The sequence below is a fragment of the Sciurus carolinensis genome, chromosome 5 (assembly GCF_902686445.1).
Source record: "Sciurus carolinensis chromosome 5, mSciCar1.2, whole genome shotgun sequence".
Lineage (NCBI taxonomy): Eukaryota > Metazoa > Chordata > Mammalia > Rodentia > Sciuridae > Sciurus > Sciurus carolinensis.
Genome location: NC_062217.1, coordinates 90,623,862 through 90,644,950, shown reverse-complemented (window position 1 = coordinate 90,644,950; position 21,089 = coordinate 90,623,862). Strand labels below are relative to the sequence as shown.

General features: G+C 49.9%; 1 protein-coding gene across 3 annotated transcripts in view; it reads right to left on the bottom strand.

The window, feature by feature from the left end:
• The window catches only part of Ret (ret proto-oncogene), a 53,822-nt gene extending 36,291 nt beyond the window's left edge, over window positions 1-17,531 (bottom strand). For all 3 annotated transcript variants that reach the window (XM_047554209.1, XM_047554210.1, XM_047554211.1), the window contains exon 1: window positions 17,271-17,531. In XM_047554209.1, coding sequence (XP_047410165.1) covers window positions 17,271-17,337 — 67 coding nt within the window. In that variant the 5' untranslated portion in view covers window positions 17,338-17,531. The remainder of the gene's footprint in view (window positions 1-17,270) is intronic.
• Between the last annotated feature and the right edge of the window lie 3,558 nt (window positions 17,532-21,089).

Genomic DNA, 21,089 nt, shown 5'->3' with positions numbered 1-21,089 from the left:
TTAAGAGGATGGAAACTGAATTTGACTGTGGTGTTTTAGAAATGATTAGGATTGGATGAAGTTATTAGGTTGAACCTCCATGTTTGGATCTTAATGACTTTATAAGAAGAGGCAGACCAGATGGACACATACATACACATGTGCATGTGTTCCTGTCTATTGTCATGTGGTACCCTGCATCACTTTGGGACTCTGCCAGGAAGAAGGCCATTGCCAGATATAGTTGCTCCACCTTTCACCTCCAGAACTCTGAGCCAAAACAAACCTCTTTTCTTTATAAAGAAACCTGCTTCAGGTATCCTGTTATAGTAACAAAAATGAACTAGTATAAGGACCCAACCTCTAGATATTGGCAGCTGTCCATTCTCTGTCTATATTCTTTTCCAGTAAAGAGCAGTCATCCCTTTACTCTTTATGCTGATGACATGACATTCTCACTCTCAGCCCTGATCTTGTCCCAGGCAGCTGTGTACCTCCATAGCCATGATCCATTGACTCCTATATCTTAGTCTGGCTTGGAGGATGATCTGACCTTCCTCACCTAAACCTGCTCCCCCAACTCTGCTCCTCCCCCATCATGGTATGATCCCACCTAGCCATTCAGGTCACACACCTGAGTCACCCAGAGCCACTCCTCTTTCACCTCTTCCACCAGCCCAGTGAATCCCCACGGCCACCTCCAGCCCAATTCATCATATCCCCTCCCCTAGGGAAGGTGCAGCTCCTGGGCCCACTTTCAACCCCTCAGGCCACCTGCCAGAGAAGCCAGGGACAGTAAGACCATGGCACCTTCTATGTAGTGCCCTGCATTATCTGCCCATTTTGTGCAGAATAAAATACCTTGCCAAGGTTCTGAGTCTGGGCCACATCTGCCCCCAACTTGTCTCATCCCTACTCTTACCTAGGAGCTCACATTCCAATTACAGCCACCAACATCCACCTATGAGCTAGTGAACAAAACAATGGGTGAAGCAATGAATGAATCCATAAATGAATAAACTAATTAAAAAATGGGTTCAGTCCATGGACAGGGGTATGAAAGGGCTGGGCACAGTTGGGAAATGATCAGAATCTGAGAAGGAACAGCAGGGGCTGGGGCCTGGGAGGTGGGTAAAATCAGATACTCGGGGTGGTCTCACTGCCTGGTGGACAGTCAGCAGCCAGACAGCACTGTGCAGATGCTCCGCCTGAGCTTGCGTGCAGTGTCTTCCAGTTCACTAGTGGTCTTGATGAGGCCAGCAGCCAGCCTGAGCAAACAAGCATCAGGTTGAGAATAAAACCACTCAGGAAATGATTTACTGGTAACCAGGGAGCATGGCCAGCTGGTAGCTGTCCACTACAGCTGTCCACTACAGGTGGGGCACCTGCAGAGGGCTGCAGAGACCCTGTGGTCATGGTGCTTTTTTCAGTTGCAGGCTGCTTCTGCACAAGACTGTAATCTAACTTTGCTTTTAGGAAGAAAGCATAGATCAGGGGAGGCTCCATTGCAAATGACAAATCTGGCGGAGTGAGTAATAAGAATCTGTTTTTATCAAAGGTCGAATGTTTTCTCTGGTAAGTGCATGACAATATATAACGAGGGAAGGTGATGGGGGGAAGAGAAGAATGAAGGAGCTTTGGATGGTGTAGAGGAAGATGGGGTGGGGGGGATGGAAAGATAGTAGAATGAAACAGACAGTATTACCCTATGTACATGTATGATCACATGAATGGTATGAATCTACATTGTGTACAACCGTAGAAATGAAAAGTTGTACCCCATTTGTGTACAATGAATCAAAATGCAGTCTGTAAAAATAAAAAAAGATTTTAATAAAAAAAAAGAAAAAATTTATTTTAAGTTGTGGTAACATACACATAACACAAAATTGACCATCTTAACCATTTCTAAGTGATCATTTCAGTGGCATTAGGTATGTTCCTGACTGTGCAACCATCATCAACATCCATCCACAGAACTCCTTTCATCTTGTAAACTCAAACTCTGTCCCCATTAAATATCAACTTCTTCCTTCTTCTCCCAACCACTGGAAACCATCATTCAATTTTCTGTCTTAATGACTTTGACCACTATAGGAATTTTATATGAGAGGAATCATACAGTATTTATCTTGCTGTTACTAGCTTATTTCGCTTAGCATAATGTTTTCAAGGTTCATCTGGGCTATAGTCTGTATCAGAATTTACTGCCTTTTTAAGGCTGAATAATATGCCATGGCAAATACTGCATGTACCAATTTGTTTATTCATTTGTTCATCAAGGAATGTGTAATTGTTTCTGCCTTTTGGCTATTATGAATAATGCTGCTGTGAACATAAGTATAAAATATATCTTCAAGACTCTGCTTTCAATTATTTGGAGTATATACTCAAGAGGAATCACTAGGTAACATGGCAACTCTATTTTGAGAAACTTCCATACTGTTTTCCATAGTGGCTGTGCCACTTTACATTATTGCCATCAGTTACAAGTGTTTCAATTTTTCCATATCCTTGCCACCATTTGTTGTTTTTTGTTTTTTTGATAGTAGACATACCAATGGGTATTAAGTGGTATCACATGGTGATTTTGATTTGCATTTTCCTAATGATTAGTAATGTTGAAAATTTCTTCATGATCTATTGGCCATTTGTATATCTCTGCTTGAGAAATGTTTATTCAAAAATATTTTTGAATTGGGTTTCTGTTACTGTTGAATTATAGGAATGCTTTTAGAATCTGGATATTAACTTGTATTAGATATATGACTTGCAAATATTTTCTCCTATTCCATGGGTTATATGGAATGCATACTGATTATATCCTTGATTCACAGAAATTTTCACTTTTAATGTAGTCCAATTCATTTGTGGTGGTTGTTATAGTTGTTGCCTGTGTTTTGGTGTCTTGCTGGGGAATCACAGTTTCAAAGAAGTGCTCACAGCTACTGCATTTGCCAGGACTGAGGCCAAGCAGAAGCAATAATCTCAGCTCATATGGCATCTCACCCCTGGCTCCCTGGGTGCCTGCCACTGGACAGGTAAAGACCTTCGCACACTGGAGTCCACTGCAGTTCCTACCTTGGCTGCTAGTCGCTCACAAGACTATGGCATGCAGGACCATGAGACCTGAGGGCACACAGGCCTGGCACGTTGGTGTCAAGATCTGAGGGTCCAGAAAGCCTGCACAGGAGGCAGCCTGGGCTCCTGACGGGCAGCAATGGTGCAGCTACTTGTGTGCTCCTGATGGTACCACCTGCCTCAGCAGGTGGCATGTGCACAGTGCCCAGGGCACACACAAAAGTATTTCAGTTGAAATTTATTTTAAAATCCAAGGAAAGAAAGAAAGAAAGAAATATAATGAGAAGGAATATAATGGTAAAGTGGCCTGCAGTTTATATTTGTCTTATACCAACACAGTGGTAAAATACAACTTGACCTTTTTTTTTTTTTTTTTTTTTTTTTTTTGGAGACAAGGTCTCATTATATTACCTAGATGGGTCTCAAACCCCTGGGTTCAAGTGATCCTCCCAAGTGCTGGGATCACAGGTGTATGCCACTGTGCCTGACTAGATTTTACTTTCTGATGGGGAAGGAGCCCATGGCTCATGGTGTGGCTCTGGTTTGAGTGCTTTGGGTGGGTATCTGAGGCCCCAGGAGGAAAGGGTTCAGCACAGATCATGAAGCCTTGGGAAGGTAGGGACCCACCTAAGGTCCCACAGAGAAGGCAGCCTAGACTTAGGTCAGTCTTGAATACCTTCTAATACTGAATCCTTCCCCTTCCAAGTCTCCTATCTACACATGCCAAGATGCAAACTCCAGAAGCACTATTAACAGCCACGAGGCATTGGCTTCCCATGCTAAACTAACTGCATCCTGCTCTATTTCCTCAATTCCCTGTCTTCTCTGTACCTGTGGGATAGCTCTCATGGCCTCTGACCCTGGAGATTCAGTGACCTCTGACTTCCCACCTGTGTGGGGCAGCTACCATACACAACTGTTTTCCCAGGTGTCTTCCTGTGACTTTTGGGGGCACTAGCATGCTTACAGATGTCCAGTGCACCCTGTCACTCCACCCCACACACAGCCTGAATGTGCAGCTGTGGCCTACACATTCTCACTACTTGACTCCAGGCCTCTTGACTCCAGGCCTCAGCACTGGATCTGCCCAGGCTTTTCCAGGACTCCAGAGTGCAGCTCCCTCCTATCCTCTCCACCTACCCAAGTCCCACCTGTTGCCCCAGGCAAGCCCTTGTTCCAGCTCCAACCTCCACTGCAAGCCCTAACCTTGATGGTTAGGAGCCCTACTCCTTTAACTCTCAGGGCACTTGTATGAAGCAGACAGATGTCTCCCAACCCTGCTTCTGAAATAGACCTGTTCTTTCTCACTCATCACTCCAACCTCCTGGGGTCTCTCACTAGCCTAATCTTGAGGGTGAAGGAGCCAGGGTTAGAGAGTTCAGGGAGTTGTATGAGTCTCTGCAATGAGAGCAGGTAGGACTGGTCATGTTCCTGGTGCCTCCCCAACTGAGTGGAATACCTATGGAGCTGGGGGGTGCCCTCCCTGATGCAATGCTCTTGGCCTGGTGCATGGCAGAAGCATCCTTTAAGCATATAGATACAGCTAGAGAAAGCTCCCCAGGATACTTAGGAATGTCCTATAGAAAGAACCAACATCCATTTCCCATGCTGCCCACCTGCATGGGACGAAGTGACAGCAAATGGGTCCTGAGCACTTCCTTGAGTAGCAAAGGGAACAGCCATCCTGGCAGCCTCTACTCAGTCAGGAAATACAGACTCACATGACTAGGGCTCCTGAACACACATCATCCCTATGCATGGGCAGGGAGCTTCCTGGTGATGAATAGACAGATAGACAGCCCCTTCTCTGGTGAGTATTCCTGGCTTTCAGAGATGAACATGTTACAACTTAAGGCTGGTGACAATGGGATGTCCCCAGCCCCCAGCAGGACTATCAGGAAAGTAGACTCTGGGGTCTGTCTGTATACTCCCTGTTGTTACCCTGATCAAGGGATACAGAGGTAGTATGGCCAAGGGTCAGCAGAGCCTGCATTGTCATGCTGAGTCAATGCATCTGTTCCATCTAAGTGGGCAGAAACCCTGGGTGGGAGCAAGCTGAGGAGCCAGGGGTGTTGCAGATGGTGGGGGCACTCCACGCCAAGCATCCTGGGGATGAACCCCGAGGAGAATCACACCAAGTCTGATAGCTCTGCACAGAAGACACTGCTTCACAGGGGCATTGGGCTCTGTGATGTACCATCTGCGTGCAGGTCTGAGATGGGCCATGGCTATGTTCACCAAGTGGCTGAGGAGGGCCTGCAAAGGAAGTACCAGCTCTGGGAGTCCTGAAGGACCTGGGCCTTGGGGCCATTTCCGCCTGGGAGTGTAGGAAGCAAGTGTGTCTGTGGAGGCTGGAGGTGTGTCTGATGTAGAAGGTACTTCCCTGCTTTCTTGATTCCATGTGGCACTACTGTCTCCGTTATCAGTTTAAAAACATTATCTCTCAGGGGCTTGAGCAGACCTAAACTGCTCATTTTGAAAAACACCTGAGAGGCAGGCAGGAGGGCTGTCCAAAGGGGTATAGCACCCAGGGAGGAGGAGACAGTGCCCATCTGGGACAGAGGGGCAGGAAGACTGGGTGTGAGGGGTGGCCTGAGGAGACTGAAGGCAATGAAGATAGTAAGGACAGTTCAGGAGGCAAATTTGCAGGTGGCAAATGCTGGCTGGAACAAGAAGTCCAGCTCCTTGGGGTCAGAAAGTTATGAATTTAGAGAATCTGGCAGAAGAAGCAGGATGAGCAGTTGTGGGTGCCAGGTAAGACAGGACTGTTTAGGGTGATGGAGAACACCATGTGTGACAAGGTTGGGCACAGGCCTGGGCAAGGGGTAGAAGTTCTGTGTCTCAGTTTTCTCCTAGGCACCTAAGGAATCTAAAAGTTCCCACCTCACAGGGCTGTCAGGAACTAAATTGAGTTAATGCCCATGAAGTTCTAAGACAATGGCTAGTACCTCCCACCATCCTCATCACCACTACTTCCATCACCATCATCACAATCATAAGCAATCATCATCTCCATCAAGCATCTTCTCCACCATCATCACCACTTCCACAACCACCTCCACCATCACCACCTACCACCCTCATGGCTGTATGAGGGCTTCCAAGTGAAAGTAACTTTGCCAGACTTGGCCCTCACTAGATGTGTTAAGAAAGCTGGGCTGTAAAGACTCACAGGGCAGCAGTAGGTCTGTCTTGTTTATTGTTGAATCTCATAAACTTGCCTGATGCCTGGCCTGGAGAAGGTGTAAAGGAAAGACATAAGGCAGGCTGTAGTAACTTGATGGTAAAGGGGAACCAACTGCTTGGGCTTTTGGCTCTTGGCCCAGCTGTATTTACAAGCCAATGTTACCTTTGTGGAAAGTCTGACAGCAGGATTGGTGCCCTGAGTTTAAGCCTCTGTCTGCACAATCATCAAGAGAATGCTAGCCTCTGCAGATGGAGATAGCTCAGTGTATACAATGGGTGCTCAGTAACTGCCAGAGGCAGCTATTTTCCTGGTACTCAATAAGAATACTAGTTATCATGCAGCACATTCTCAGCACTAGACTATGATTTCTTCCTTTCAAAATTCTGTGAGCGACCCTCAGCAGGAAGCCTGTGCCTCTGAGGTAACCATGAGGTTTGAGTGGCCATCTTGGACTTGGCTGAGCATATGGCAAGAGCAAACTAGCTGGGCCCAGCACAGAGGGAGGAGCAAGCAGCTATCCTAGTACATACAGGATGCCAGGGTTTCCTGAAATGAACTCTGGGGATCTCCATGTGCCTATTCCCAAGGGTTCTAAGTCTCCTGCCAAAAACTCCTAGTTCATCTGCTAGACTTCACGAACAATACAACTCTCAAGGCTCTGGCTATGTCATCCCTACAGTCTGGATCTCTATATGGAGTAAGGCAGGGGACCCAGGATGGGGTGCAGTGTATTTCAAGACATCTGTCCTATTGGGACCCCAGCCAGTAGGGTGGCTGGTGGCTTGGAAGAGCAGCTGGACAGAGGAGGGGAGATGGAGGGACAGTCCCAGCCCAGGAGCCACAGTTGTCCTTCTACACTAAGCTGTGTAGAATTCTTTCTCATACATGTCACCTGCACTTCCTTTACAGAATGAAGACATCACTCTTCCTGTTCAGTGCTGTAGAACTGCAACCAGGACCTCCTTACACTCCTATGTCATCAGCAAGAGTTGGTACACCCCACACCAGTACCCTTTTTGTCATGCTCAATATTAACTGAGATTTCTACAGTGCTGTTTTAAACATGTCACATGCATCAAACCACCAAATGCCAGGGGTAGGGGCAATTAGAATTTCTCACTTCTGCTACAGATGAGGAAGGGTTCTGGGACAGGGCTAAGGTTTGGGAGCAAATGGGCACTGGGGGAGCTAGTGCCTTAAGACTGTCCTCTGCACTCAGACCCTAACTTCTGCTGAGGGGCTTGGGCCCCAGCCTTGCACTCAGCATGTACCACAGCTACCACCCACGCTCCCACACCCACCCAGACCAGCTGCAGTGGCCTTGCTGAGATGATGGACACTCCTGCCCAAATGTGATTTCCCAGCTGCTACCAACTTAATCACCAGCCTCACTGGCAGTTCCTTCCGGTTTCTATGCAAAGGAACTGCCAATTAGATTATAATTAATTTCATTCTTAGGGCAAGTAATGGCTGGAAGAGGACTGGCCACCCAAGAGGCCTGCCAATAACCAGGTGCAGGTCACCAGACTCCTTTGGCTCTAGGGCTTTCTCTGGTGCTCCATCATTCCAGTCAACTGCATTGTACACCAGCCCCAGTGTGACGGGGCAAGACATCACTGGCTGTGACCCTTGTGCTTCCAAACTGGGCAGCTGTTGTCCATACACCCAGCAGGAAACCATGACTCAGCATGTCCACATGCTAATTTAAACACATCAGTCCCCCCACATATCTCGAAGCTCCTCAAGCCAACAGTTGGTTCTGACCGTTACACCTCATCCCAGTACCTTTTTGTCATGCTTGACATTAACCAAGATTTCTACAGGGTAGTTTTAAAACATGTCACATGCATCAAAAACTACCAATTGTCAAAGGTGGGGGCTATTAGGATTCCTGTCTCACAGAGGAGTAAACTGAGGTAGAGAAAGGCTAAGTACCTTGCCCAAGGACACACAGTGGACTAGGATTTAAGCTATAGTCTAGTCCAGGCTCCTCTGCTCAGTGACAGCTGTGCACACGTACACACAGAAGCTAGGGTCCTGAGACATGGGATCCCAGGCCACTAACCCACCTACCTGAGGTCCCAGGCCAAAAAATGCCACCATAAATAATCATCCTAAAGTCTCAAAAATGCAGATGCCCCTAGAAACTTCCTTAGACAAACTGACTCTTTAATATTTCACTGAAATGGGGGTGAGGGAGAAGCCCTGAAATGGGCTGAAGGTCCAGGAAGGTGAGACCAGGAGGAAGTTTGCTCAGGTAGTGCCTGCCAACTAGGGTCAGGCACAGTAATGGCCACTTTTGTGGAGGGAGCACCTACCATCCAATGCTAGAGGTCTCACGGTCTCACGTGCCCATTCACACTGAACACAGGAGAACTAATTAAACATGGAGGGGTTATTCCCTCTACCTTCATTAGGTCCTGGTGTTACCAAACACATAGGAAGGTGGATGTTGCGAAGCTGGGTATGGAGGTTTGCCTGCTTTTAAACTTGGGAAGTTATACAAAACTTGTACCTTGGGGAAGCAGGCAAGGGGGAGAATGGGGAAAGATAGTCCTTGAGGGCATAGTAACCACAAGAGGCAACCCTTGCAAAGTGACTGGGTCAAGTTGTCTTCGAGCAGCAAGCTTGGCAGGGCTGGGCCCTGCTGCAGTTCTCAGGGAGTGGGTAGGTAACTGGAAGGCCAACCCTATGATTCAGATGTATTCTCCTCCTCATGAGCAAAAACAATGGTAGCTACGGCCTCCAGAAGGGAGGCCACCTCAGTGTCTAGAGCAGAAGCAGGGGTCTCTCTGGGGAGGAAGGAACAAAGAAGGCCTGAGTGTCTGCTCTTGTAGGAGGGTAGAGATAAGGAAGCTTCAAGACATCAGGTTCTGACCCTACCAGTACCTGGGGCTAGACAAGCTGGGATCCTGGAGGCACCAAGGCACACCAGTGCTGGGGGCACATCATTGGTATCTGGGCCGTGTTATCAAGCCCCTGGGTACAAAGACTTCAACTTCAGGAATAAAAGGGAACCCCACCCCAAGACTTGAGTGTTCATGCACAGAGTTGTGATACACGTCTTTAACTGATGCCCCATGTATGACAACGCATGTCTCTCTCTGACTCTGTTTCCCCATTTGCAAAATCAGTGTTGCACCCAAACATAAGGCTTCCCTCAGTTCAAATTCTGCACCTCTTTGAGTCCCTGTGGAATCTGTGCAGGAGCATTCACAGAATAAACCTCCTGATCAAAGGCTGAGAGGCAGGACGGTGGGTATGAGGGAAATCAGGGTAGGCTCTGACCTATGGGGCCTCTTGGGGTTGAGAGACATGACACCAGAATAGAATGAGGACCACAGGTGTTCGCCTAGGACTCTGACAATAAGACAAAGCATGAGCCTAGATCCAAAGGAGAGATTTCAGCATGACATGAAGAGCCCATTCTTCACCACTTGTGTGGGGCCCGGCTCAGTGCTCAGTCTCTCTGACTACATCCCCAGTCATGAATGGGGGACAGGACCTCTTCCTGGGAGCCCCATTAGGGCAGGCTGGACACATTGCATCTGCCAAGAGAGTTCAACTGCAATCCCCTTTCCCAAATCAGACTGCTGGGGCCCATAAAAGCCTCCTCCCATTCCTTGGCCAAGGCCTTCCCATCCTCATGCTGGCCTCCAAAGTCGGGACATAGAAGGCAAGGCCACTGCCTCTGCATGCTCTGCCATCTCTGGAACAGGGCTCCAGGGCTAGCAGCATGACATCACAGCTACAATTACGGTAATCAATTTATACCGGATCTGCCTGGTTATTTTTAGAATCTGGATAGAGGCTGAGTGAGAGAGGGCAGTCCTGGGCCCCCATGGAGTCTGCCTTGTTGGGTGGGGGTGGAGGTTGCTCAGTCCTGGCACTTTCCCTTCTCTGTCCTTTATTGGGAGGTTCCAGGCACGGGCTTCTCCTGCACTAGCTGTGACACCATTCATTCCAGGACATTTGTACTTAATGTGGCCTTAGAGTCCAGGTCTTCTGAGAACCTCAGGCTCCAAGGGGGCAATGGTGAGTCAATGCCCACAGGAGGACATCAGGTGAACCCTTATGATGAGGGACCTGAGGCTCAGGCACTGACTGAGATGCCATACTTGGTGAAACTATGACAGATCAAAGTAAACCATATCACAAACTACCCAATTAAAAAATGGCTAAAGGACTTGAACAGACTCTTCTTCAAAGAAGATACACAACTGGCCAATAAAACACATGGAAAGATGCTTGACATCCTTGGTAATTAGGGAAGTGCAAACCAAAACCACAAAGAGATACCACTTTGTACCTACTTTAGGCTAGGATTAAAATCAATCAATCAAACAAGCAAAAAACTTAATAGCAAAAGTTAACAAGTTTTGGTGAGGGTGTGGACAAATTATAATCTTTTGTGTGTGGCAGGTGGGAATGTAAAATGCCACTGTAGAGAACACTTTATATTTCCTCAAAAAACAAAACATAGTGGGACCTAGCAATTTCACTTTTGTTGTTGTTCTGGGGATTGAAGGAGTGCTTCACCACTGAGCTACATCCTCAGCCCTTTTTATTATTTATTTTGAGACAGGCTCTTGCTACATTGCTTAGGGCCTCACTAAATTGCTGATGGTGGCTTTGGATTTGTATCCTCCTCCTTCAGCCTCCTGAGCTTCTGGAATTACAGACATTCACCACCACCACTATACCTGGTGGCAATTTCACTCTTAGGAGAACTAAAAACAGGGTCTTAAACACTTGTATGTCAATGTTCATGGCAACATTGTTCATAATTGTCAAAAGGTGGAAAACACCCAAATGTACATCAACAGATGAATGGATACATAAAAGTGGTGTATCCATATAAAGGAATATTATTCACCCTTAAAAAGGAATCACATCTTGGCATATGCTTATAAACTAGATGAACTTTGAAAACAAGATGCTGAGTTATGCCAGATACAAGGTCTGTTTACATGAAATATTCAGAATATGCAAATCCACAGACAGAATGCAGACTGGTGGTTGCCAGGGAAGGGGGGAGGGGAAGAGGTAGCAACTACTTAACAGGAACAGGAATAGGTTTACTTTTGGGGTGATGGAAATGTGTTGGAATCACAAAAAGGTGATGCTCATACAACACTAAAAGTGCTGTTACTACATTGTTGACTGAGAAACAATTATGTGAATTATACCTCAGGGGGAAAAAAAAAAGGAAATTGTAGTAATTTGCCACCTCTTCCCACTCCGTTTCTGGGCCCAGCGCAGATCCCTGCTGTGCTGACAAGAACAATGCTCAGAGAGGCCCACATGGAAGAGCCTGTGAACAGACTCAAAGTCTGGAGACCCCCAAGGAATGTGCATGCATGTGTCCCTGCAACCTGTGTTCTCTGTATTACCAGCCACCCATGCAGTAAGAAGGGTCCTGTGTTGAGATTTTGACTTGTGGAACACAGGCAAAATAACATAGCCTCCTCTAGGTCTGGCACCTCAAAGCTCTGTAAACATGGCTGGGTACAAAGGTGCAGAGGTATAAAATTGATGGTAAGTTTATTTTTCTTCCCCTCTCTGGAACTCAAGGGTAAGAATTTTGTGGAATTACAGAGGCACACATGGGAAATTGGAATCAGTTTTGCTGAACATTGTCCAGCCTCTCCTGTCTCTTGCTCCAGAGTCACACTACTTAGATATATCCTGGGAATCCTGGGCTTTGCAGAATCCAGACATTAGCATTCCATGTTACAGAGAAGCCAAGGTCCAGAACCATAGTGAGGTGCAATCGCCACCAACCCAAACTGGGAGAGGAACTTGTGTTACTCAGGACCTGGGACTCAGGGTCATAGACATCTCCCTTAAATAGGTCTCAGAACTAGGAAGCCCATCTGCTGCAGAGCCCGAGTCCCAGCCCCACTGGGTATCAATGAGGTCAAGGAGAAAACTCTATACCAGTCAGAGCCCCATGTGAGCGCTTGCCCAGGTGCACCGGTGACTTTTCTGTGCCCATGGTGCTGTACTTTGTGGAGCTACCCATGAGGCAAATGCAAATACATGTGTTTGCTCAGGGCCTGCCACCTGCTTTCCTCAGGGTCCAGGTGGTGCCTGAACAATCGCCTTTGAGGTCCCATTAGTGTCATCAACCCCATAGCTAAGCTTCTAGGGGCACCAGTTCCATCAGGGGAGGAACAGAAGTATCCTGCTGTCTCCTCTTGTCCCACCCTGCACTGCACATGGTCTCACACTGGATAGTTCAGGGATTCACTGGCTTTATAGCCTTCAGTCTTCAGGAGGGGCAACAATCACACAGCTATGAGGTCAGAGGTTGAAAGAGGCCCAGGCCTGCTCAGAACCTACCTGTCTATGGACCCAGAGCTCAGGGAAGGAGCATGGTGGGGGGACTGGGCACGGAAATAAGGAGGAAGACTCAGTTCACAAGCACTCCCCAGTATTCTAGGGCCAAAATCAGGAGAGAGCCCTGTTCTCCAAGGTTCACAAAGGGGCAGTCGAGCTCTGCTTCAGGAGGCACAGTCTGTCTCCCCTAAAACCTAGAACATTCAGCCAGGGCTGCTACTGTGGGGTGGGGAAAGGAAGAAGCAGACTCTGAGAAGCCTGGAACCTTCTAACTCCTTCTAGCCCACCCAGGTTCCATGCCTAAGAAAGCAATACCAAGTCATAGCCCCTAGGCAGACCTGTGAGTTTGACCTCTGAGTCAGTCATACTGACTCCACAACCTCCCAGAGACTGAAGCAACCCTATACCACAGAACACAAAGGATAGCCCTCATAGACCCTGGAAGAAAGGAGACCCCCAATGCCAGCACCTCACCTGTGGCTCAAGGCCAGAGTGCTACCTGACTGGCTTCCCACTTCTCATTCTTACACCAACTTTGCCTTGCTGCCTGTTAAACACCTATATGAAATAGCACACACACACACACACACACACACACACACACACTCACACACCAGATGAGTTAGCTGCTTAGCATTAGCATTTTGTTTACATTTCTCTCCCTGAAAAGCAACAACATGTCAAGTCAAGGGGTCCTTCTTCTGGTCTCCCCAAGTGCATCCACAGCCCTAGAAAAGCCCTGAGCAGAGTGTACTTCCTCTTTTGGCAAACTCATTGGCTGATCATTGTTACTATTATTGTTACTATTAAGTCACTTGCACAGGAAAACAACTGTGGAAATGAGAAAGAGGAGGAGAGCACAGCAGAAATGGAAAAGTAGAAGGTCTGAGCTGAGATCTTTAGCCTGACAGGACTTGGAGAGAAGGGGGCACAGCCCCAACACCAGGAGGCATCCTTCCACCCCTACAGGGGGACTTCCACAATGCCAATGTGGCCACTAGCCCAATGATGGAAGTAAGTGCCTTGTGGGGGAGAGGTAAAATGTCTTTTCAACTCTGCCCTTGCTTCCTGGGTACCGACTGGGTGTTTTCTTCTCCCAGTCAGTCCCCAGGCACAGGGGAAGAGAGCCTGGCCCAGACAAGGAACAGTTGCACCTATACCCCTGAATCCTAGACTTCTTGTCCCTCTATCCCTTTCTTCAGCTCTGTCAGATGCTGGATGCCCCAGCAGATGTTAGGTGCGAGGGCCACATCCTGGGTATCCTGGTCACGTGGCTGCACCACATCAGTACATGAAAGTTTTCCATAAATGCCCCTTCTCTGGGCTGGCTCTCATAGGACCATGCCTGTACTGATTCCCAGTTCACCAGACCCTCTGCCATCAAAGAAAGCAATGTCCCTCTGAGAACTATGCTGAGACCCATAGGGGCTCCTACTTTAGGTGTATGAGCACAGTATCACATGTCACTCCCAGATCTGAGCTAGGCTGTCCCCAGGGTATCTAGAGCCTTGAAGAGTGGATGATTAGGTTCAGGGCCACTTCCTCTCCTAGGACTCCTCCTCAGCTCCACCAATGGCCTGAGAAGGGGCTTGATGAAAGGTAGAGGACTAGGGGTGGAAGAATCCCTCAATGCTCTCCATGGGCTCCAGAGTCCACAGGCTGGGGCACCCTCAGTTTTCTCATCTGTGAAATGGGACAATAAAGCCAAGGCCCTTGTAGAGTTGTCAAAAGAATAAAGGGAGCTAATAAACCAGTAGTACAATGCCAAGGACCAGTATGCTGTGAGCCCCCAATAGGGAGGCTATTGCGGGCATCATCCTTTCTCACTGAAGACAAGACCTGGAGGGTCCTCTATTAGGCTGAAGAAAGGGGAAGGCCCCAGGGGACCTGGCAGCTTCCAGACCTTCCATCCCCTTGGCACCCTACACTCCATTTCAACAGATACCATAATTTTGAATTAGTTTTCTCCTCCCCTGACTGAAAGGCCATTAGCACCCCATTACGTGAATGCTTCCCATTTTCTTCACACCACCAAGGAAACAGTGATTTACTTAGCCAGTCCCTAAAGCAATTCTACAGAATAAAGGCAATTTAGTGAATGGGCTCAATAAACTTTCCCATTTGCTATCTGTTTGCAGGCTCCACCCTCAGGAGCCTATCAGCTTGCCTAGTCCAGAATGAGGGGTGAAGGCAGCTCCTGGAGACCAGAGGGGCTCAGTGGCTGGGATGGGGGAGTCAGGTCATGGCTCAGGTAAACCTGGTAATGCAGGACAAGTCTTCCCTGGCCAAAGACAGGAGAGGAGGCAAAGTAAAAATGCAGTAAAGTGCACCCACTCCCTGGGTGCCCACTCTGAAGGATCCAAGAAGTCAGGACAGGAAGATGAGGACAAGACACTTGCTGAGAAGCTGTGGGTTAGGTTAGGGTTCTGCAGGAGGGTACAAGTGGGTTAGCTTGGGACATACAAAGGGACCCCCAGAAGCCAGGATCACGTCCTCTTCCATACAATGGATACAGCTGTACCTGTGCTAAGCAGTGAAAAGCCCACAACTTCAAACTGGGGATGATGGGTAGCATCCAAGTTTATGAGGAGGTGAGGGCCGTGTGTCCCTATATGTACATATGAGATCCTAGTATATGTGAGTGGGTAGAGAGGGGTTGGGGTTTCCTGGTGTACCTGCATGAAGGTCAGAGTGTAGGGAGTGAGGTCACAATGTGAGAGTACATGTCTACACATCATGAGCATGTCTTCCTTAGAAAGGGTGGAGTGCATCTTGGTGATGATCATAAGTGAGTGTGAGTGTACGTTAAGGAAGGCCCATCACCTCTAGAGAACCAGCCCATTTCCTGAGCAACAGGCGGGGCCACTAGACCACTGCTTCCACAAGAGGGCGTTGAAGGCCAGGCTGCTCCCCATCAGTGTGTGCCTAGTAAGCCGCACCCCGGCTCCCTAGTAGCAGTCTTTGGCAGCTCTATAAGAGCAAGGCTCCGCAGCTCCAGGGTTGCTGCTTCTGGTTAAGAGCTCCTAAAAGCCTCTCCAAAGTACCCAATTATCTCCTCTTGGATGCAGGGCCACCATTCCACTCCCAGTGCCACTAATCATGGTTTCTTAGTCATCGCAGAGCAGGTGGTTGGTGACAGGGACTCATGTTCCCTGTATCAGGGAGGATGACTGTGATTACTCAGCTCAAGGGCCAGGGTTCTTGGTACGAAAGGCTACCTGCCATCCCCAAAGTGCCACAGGCCAGACCCACCCCACCCCCTGCCTAGTCCCTAAGGACTTGGTGGGCAGCCAGCTGGAAGGGCATGGGGAGGTTGCCCAGCACATGAACTTCCAGTTCACAACTAAGCACACACCTACAACTGCAAACTTACTACCCAGAATCACAGAATAGCTTCAGAACTCAGGCGTCAACTTTTGTGTTTACTTTTGTACTGTGCACAGCCTCCTGCCTGCCTTCCCCTTGCACACTGTGACCCAGAGTCCCAAACTTAGGAACAGACTCCCATTTCCATTCTTCTCCAGTGAAAGGAATGGGCTTCTTCCCTGCCTTCTCTCTCTACCAAGCACCCATTCTGCCTCAGTTTCTGTTGTGCTGGGGAATCAGACCCACAAATGAAACCTTGGGCAGATATGTGAATATAAAGTCTGTGCAGGACCTGGGGATAGAGGCAGGGTGACGGGCTTTCTGTTCCCAAAGCCCACATGGAGAGAAAGCCTTTTGTAAGGAGTGGGGGAGGGTAACCGGACTCTTTCCCTCTCCTCGGAAAACTTGATGCTTTGGTACTCCAGGATAGAGTCAAGTTAGGACCGGTTTGAAGGACTCTAAAATGCGCAGCCAAGACGGTCGTCAATGGTTCTCCAGCCTTGGGGTTCATTAAGTCTGGGATTGGGAGTGGGGGCAGTGACCAACGTTTCCAAGGCCACACCTAACACTAGGATCCTACAGCATATATACCACAAGATGGTTGGTTGGAAGCACTCTGAGCCGTCCTAGGGCCCAAAGACCGCCCCTATAAGTGCGCCTGCAGGCAAGCAGACTCTGTTGCCGGGTGGGGCTCGGGACACAGCGGGCCCTCATGAGGAAGACACTATAGAAACCACAGGCTTTTAGGATTTTAAAGACGGGGGCAGCAAAAAACAAGAGAAAAGCAACATTCTATGAAAGATCCTCCGCACCACTCAGTCAGCTGGGACAACAGAGCTGGAGGAAGAATGCACGGAAGTGAAGCGCGAAAAGAAAACCAGGACACAGTGATCTTCTGCAGAAATAGAACTCCCCGCGCAGGTCGCAGGCTTCTCGTGGCTACCTGACCCGTCAGCTCCCGTTTGCGCCCTAACGCCTGCGTGATTCGTCCACTTAGCTCCAAATACGCAGCTGCGGCTGGAGGCGCGACCAGCCTAGGACGCGAGGCTGCGGTTTGGGCTCTGGACACCGACCCCTCGCCGACCCGCCCGCGTCCCGCTCTCGCCCGAGACCCGCCCAGCACAGAGCCCGCGGCGCTCTGCCCGCCTCCGGCCATTGCCACCTCACTCCCAGCTGAGGCCGACCGAAAAGCTATCGCGCAGCCTGCTGCCCACTGCCCACCGCAAACAAACGCGGTTCTGAAAGCGTCCGCTCCGCCGCTCAGCGCGCAGCGCTAACTTCAGCCGGGCCGCGGAGGACGCCAGCCAGGACTCACCTTCGCCTAGCAGCGGCAGCAACAGCAGCAGCCGCAGCCCCGCGGCGCCGGACGTCGCCTTATCCATCGCGGGTGCGTGCGGGGGCCGCGACTGGAGAGCGGCGGGTCTTGGCCGTGGGGTGCGGCGCTCAGCCCGGCCGCCCCATGCCAGCCTGTGAAGCGGCGGGCACAGCGGACACTGCGGGCGCGGTGCGTCGGGGCGGGACCCTGGGTGCCGACTCCAGGGCGCTCTCCGCTGCTGCGCTCCGGGCTCTGCTCCCAGGACTGAGGCAAGGCTGTAGCGGTCTGAGCCCGAAGAGCGGGTAGGGGCGGGGCGGCGCGGGGGGGGGCGGGCCAGGCGGGGCCAGGGTGCGGGTTAGGGGCGGGGCTCCGGGTATAGTTGCGGGCACCACGGGGTGCTGCTGGGGTGGGCACCGGTAGGAGCCAGGTGCGGGACGTGCTGTGCAGCCCTGACCCGGCGCATGTGGGAGCCGGGTGCATGAGGAATGGGGTGCGGTGCAGGTCGGCTATCGGTCTCCTGGATCCGTGAACCTGCACACACACATACACTTTCTCATCCTGAAGCGCCTGCTTTCGGTCCCTGAGTTTCATCTTTTCCGGCCGCCGGGAGAAGGCAGAGAAGCCACGTGGGAATGCAGGATCTGGCCAACCGGCTGCTGGTACACCCAAACAGTCTCAGAGACTAGGCCGGCGTCCTTCTTCCAGGCTCTGGGCTTGGAGCGCATTCTCCGCCATTTCTCAGAGGAGGGATGCGTGGTGCGAGCTTGGCCTCTTCAGAGGCCAGAGGCAAGAGGAGCTGAGGAAAACGAGAGAGAAAGGACCGCGGGAGAGTAGGTTTCTAGTTTACAATATCTTCTGGCGGAAAGAATGGGGATACCCTAGGTTTAGTTTGTGCTCCCTAGGACTAGTCTAGCCAATGGGACCACGAACTGGCTCAGAGCACACCTTTCAAAGAGATCTGACACTGGTAGCCCAATGGGGTGCTTGGAGGGTGAGTGCCATGCCCTCCTCTAAATAGAACAACTCTTAGGATGTGGGGATGACAGAGTAGGAAAATGGGTAGCAGGAGCCCAGAAAAGAGTTCCCCTCCTCAAAGAAATAATGCCCATAAATAGATTTACAGGGGAAGCCTCTGGACCCTAAATGGAAGGTCTTGGTGCAAGGTTGTATGTGGGTTCTGGGCCTCTGCAGAAAGTCCACCGTTCTCACCCAACCCATACCTGCCTTTTGAGGTCCGGTCTCCACCTAGGTGCAGAGGGATAGAGGAATGGAAGCCAATGGGGCCTTGGGGTATGCAAGTCCAGGACCATGGGCCTAGGGTGCCCCTGAGCAAGCTATCGTCTGCTGTGTGCAGAGCCCCACCCTCATCCCTGGCTGAGCTCAGGGCTGAATAAGCGATCTGCACATCACTCTGCAGATATGAAGTCAAAGTGAAGTCACTCTGGCAGGCGGGAGGAGGAGCTGCCAAGACAGAGGCTGGCTTGGGGCTGGGCCAACTGAGATGTCCACAGTCTGCCTGCTATGGGTGGGCTGCCACTTCACAGGCGTGCCAGCCCAGGAGAGCTACCCTGCAGACACTGGACACTATTCTACCTGCCATACACCCCTTGGGCCCTGGGTCCTTAGACTTATGGAGCTGGAGTTGACCATGGGAAGTTCTCTAGGGTGCTGACAGGCTCCATCTTTGGAGCTATTGGGTACTATCAGGGCTGCACACTGAGACTTGTGAGCAGGGAAGTGCTGGGGGAACTCTTTGGCTACGAACAGGTTCCTGTGGCTGCCTCCTGGGAGAGTGCAGAGTGGATGACTTGACTCACCTGCTGATAGCCCCACCCCTACACCTCCTAGAGACTACCTTAGTTGGTTCTGTGACCATCTCAAGGACCTGCCTGGCCTCCCTTAGGTTTTCCACCCTCTCCCTACCCTCACTCTTGGGGGTCCTGAATGGACACCTGACATAATGGTGGGGCCATTGCCCTCTCCTTTAAAAAGATCTGGTTGGGAGGCTCCCATATGAACCCTTGTACACAAACATACAGACATACATGCATACAACTGTGTTCATATATGTGGGCATACATGAATTTGGGACATACCTTTCCCCATAGGCATGTCCAGGGGCCTTGACCAGAGAAGGAAGCATCCAATAGAGGGCATAGGGGGAAGCCCTGGGTCTCCTGATCTTAGAGACCTTAGAGGAGGGGTGATTCAGCCCTGAATGAACCCAGGGCATTCATTCAAGATCTAGAAACTCAGGCAGCAGGAGGGAGCTGCCTCACCTAGCAGAGAAGAAATGGATGCAAACCCCCTGTGGTCTAATGATAGGGGGGTACAGGCTGTGCTAGTGTAGCACCCAAAGATTCCAACCTGTAATTATCCAAGAAACCCCATGCCTTGCTCCTTTTCATCTTGGGGGAAGGAGAGTGTCTCCAAGAGGCTTTGACTCCCTTACTTGATGCCTTGTAATCAACTTTTTCTGAGTCTCAGTTTCTCCAGTAAACATCTCTCTTTCAGAGGGAGGTGTGAAGGAAAATTAAAAGGGGGAGTCCATGTGAGGATGAAGCCCTGTGCCATCACATCTAAATGCTCAGAAGGTCATAACCATTGTTTTGCCCAGGCCTCCCTGGTACTTGACTTTGGCATCCTTGCTCTAGGAGATACGGGAAGGCACATCACACCTCAGTGGGGCAGGTACTAGGCTCCACCCACAGGGCAACTTTTGTAAATACACAGATTACTATGTATACACCGCCATAAAAATCCACTTTTTTAGTGTGTGTTGCTGGGGATTGAACCTAGGGCTTTACAAGTTCTAGGAAGTGCTCTTCAGCCCAACCATACCTCCAGCCCCAAATCTGCATCTTTTAAAAAAAGTTTCTTAAGAGGTTTTGATGTAGATATTTTGCTTTGGAGTGATCAGACCTATTTGGATTTGGGTGACTGTGCACAAGTTGCTTAACCTCTCTGATCCTCAGTTTTGTTACCTCCCAAACCGGGTCTAAGGTAGTATTTCCCTGCTCGTGGCTCTGAGGAATTAGTGGGTGGGCAGCTCACATGGTCTTCCCACAGCAAGTGGGAATGTGAAGGTCATTCATGGCTTTTGAGAAGGTGAGGCACATCTGGAGCCCTCAGGTCTAACCCCCAAACACAGCATTAGCCAGGGAGGGTGGGGGTCAAATTTAGAGTGGACAAAGATGCCTTGGTGGAAAGGAGCTGCTGCTGGGGTGGGAGGCAGAGTAGGATGCCTGGGACCATGGACCAGGTAGGCATGGGCGGTTCCAGAGGCACCAAGGAGGCCAAGCACAGTGACAGAAAATGCCAACCCTGGGGGGTCTTGTAGAGGGGAGCAAACAAATGCAAGAGCTGATCCAACCATGGAGGCACTGGAATGCTAGGGGTATTCCTAGAACTTCTGACCAAGGCCTCTCACAGTGGGCATGAGCAGGGGTCTAAGTCTCTCCTGCAGGCAGTGTGACACAGTGGTTAGAAACAGAGTCTGAGGTCAATCATGATCACTGTTAATGAATTGCTAAGTGACTTAGTTTCCTGAATTTGCTTACCACTGCACTCTATAATTTCATGGGGTGTCAAGGTGGGGGGGCAAGCTATTGCTCCCCCATGGTTTGCCTCCTTGGCCCTGCTGTTGATGCCTGTCAAAGACAGCAGCAAGAAGAAAGCCATTGTCCACAATTTGGCTTTGAGGTTACCCCAGTATAGGGGCTCCTTGGCCAGCCCACCCTCCTTGGCACATATTCTATCCCCACTAACTCACAGTGCACCAGGTTTGGACTTACCAGGTGTGACAGAGGGACATGCTTT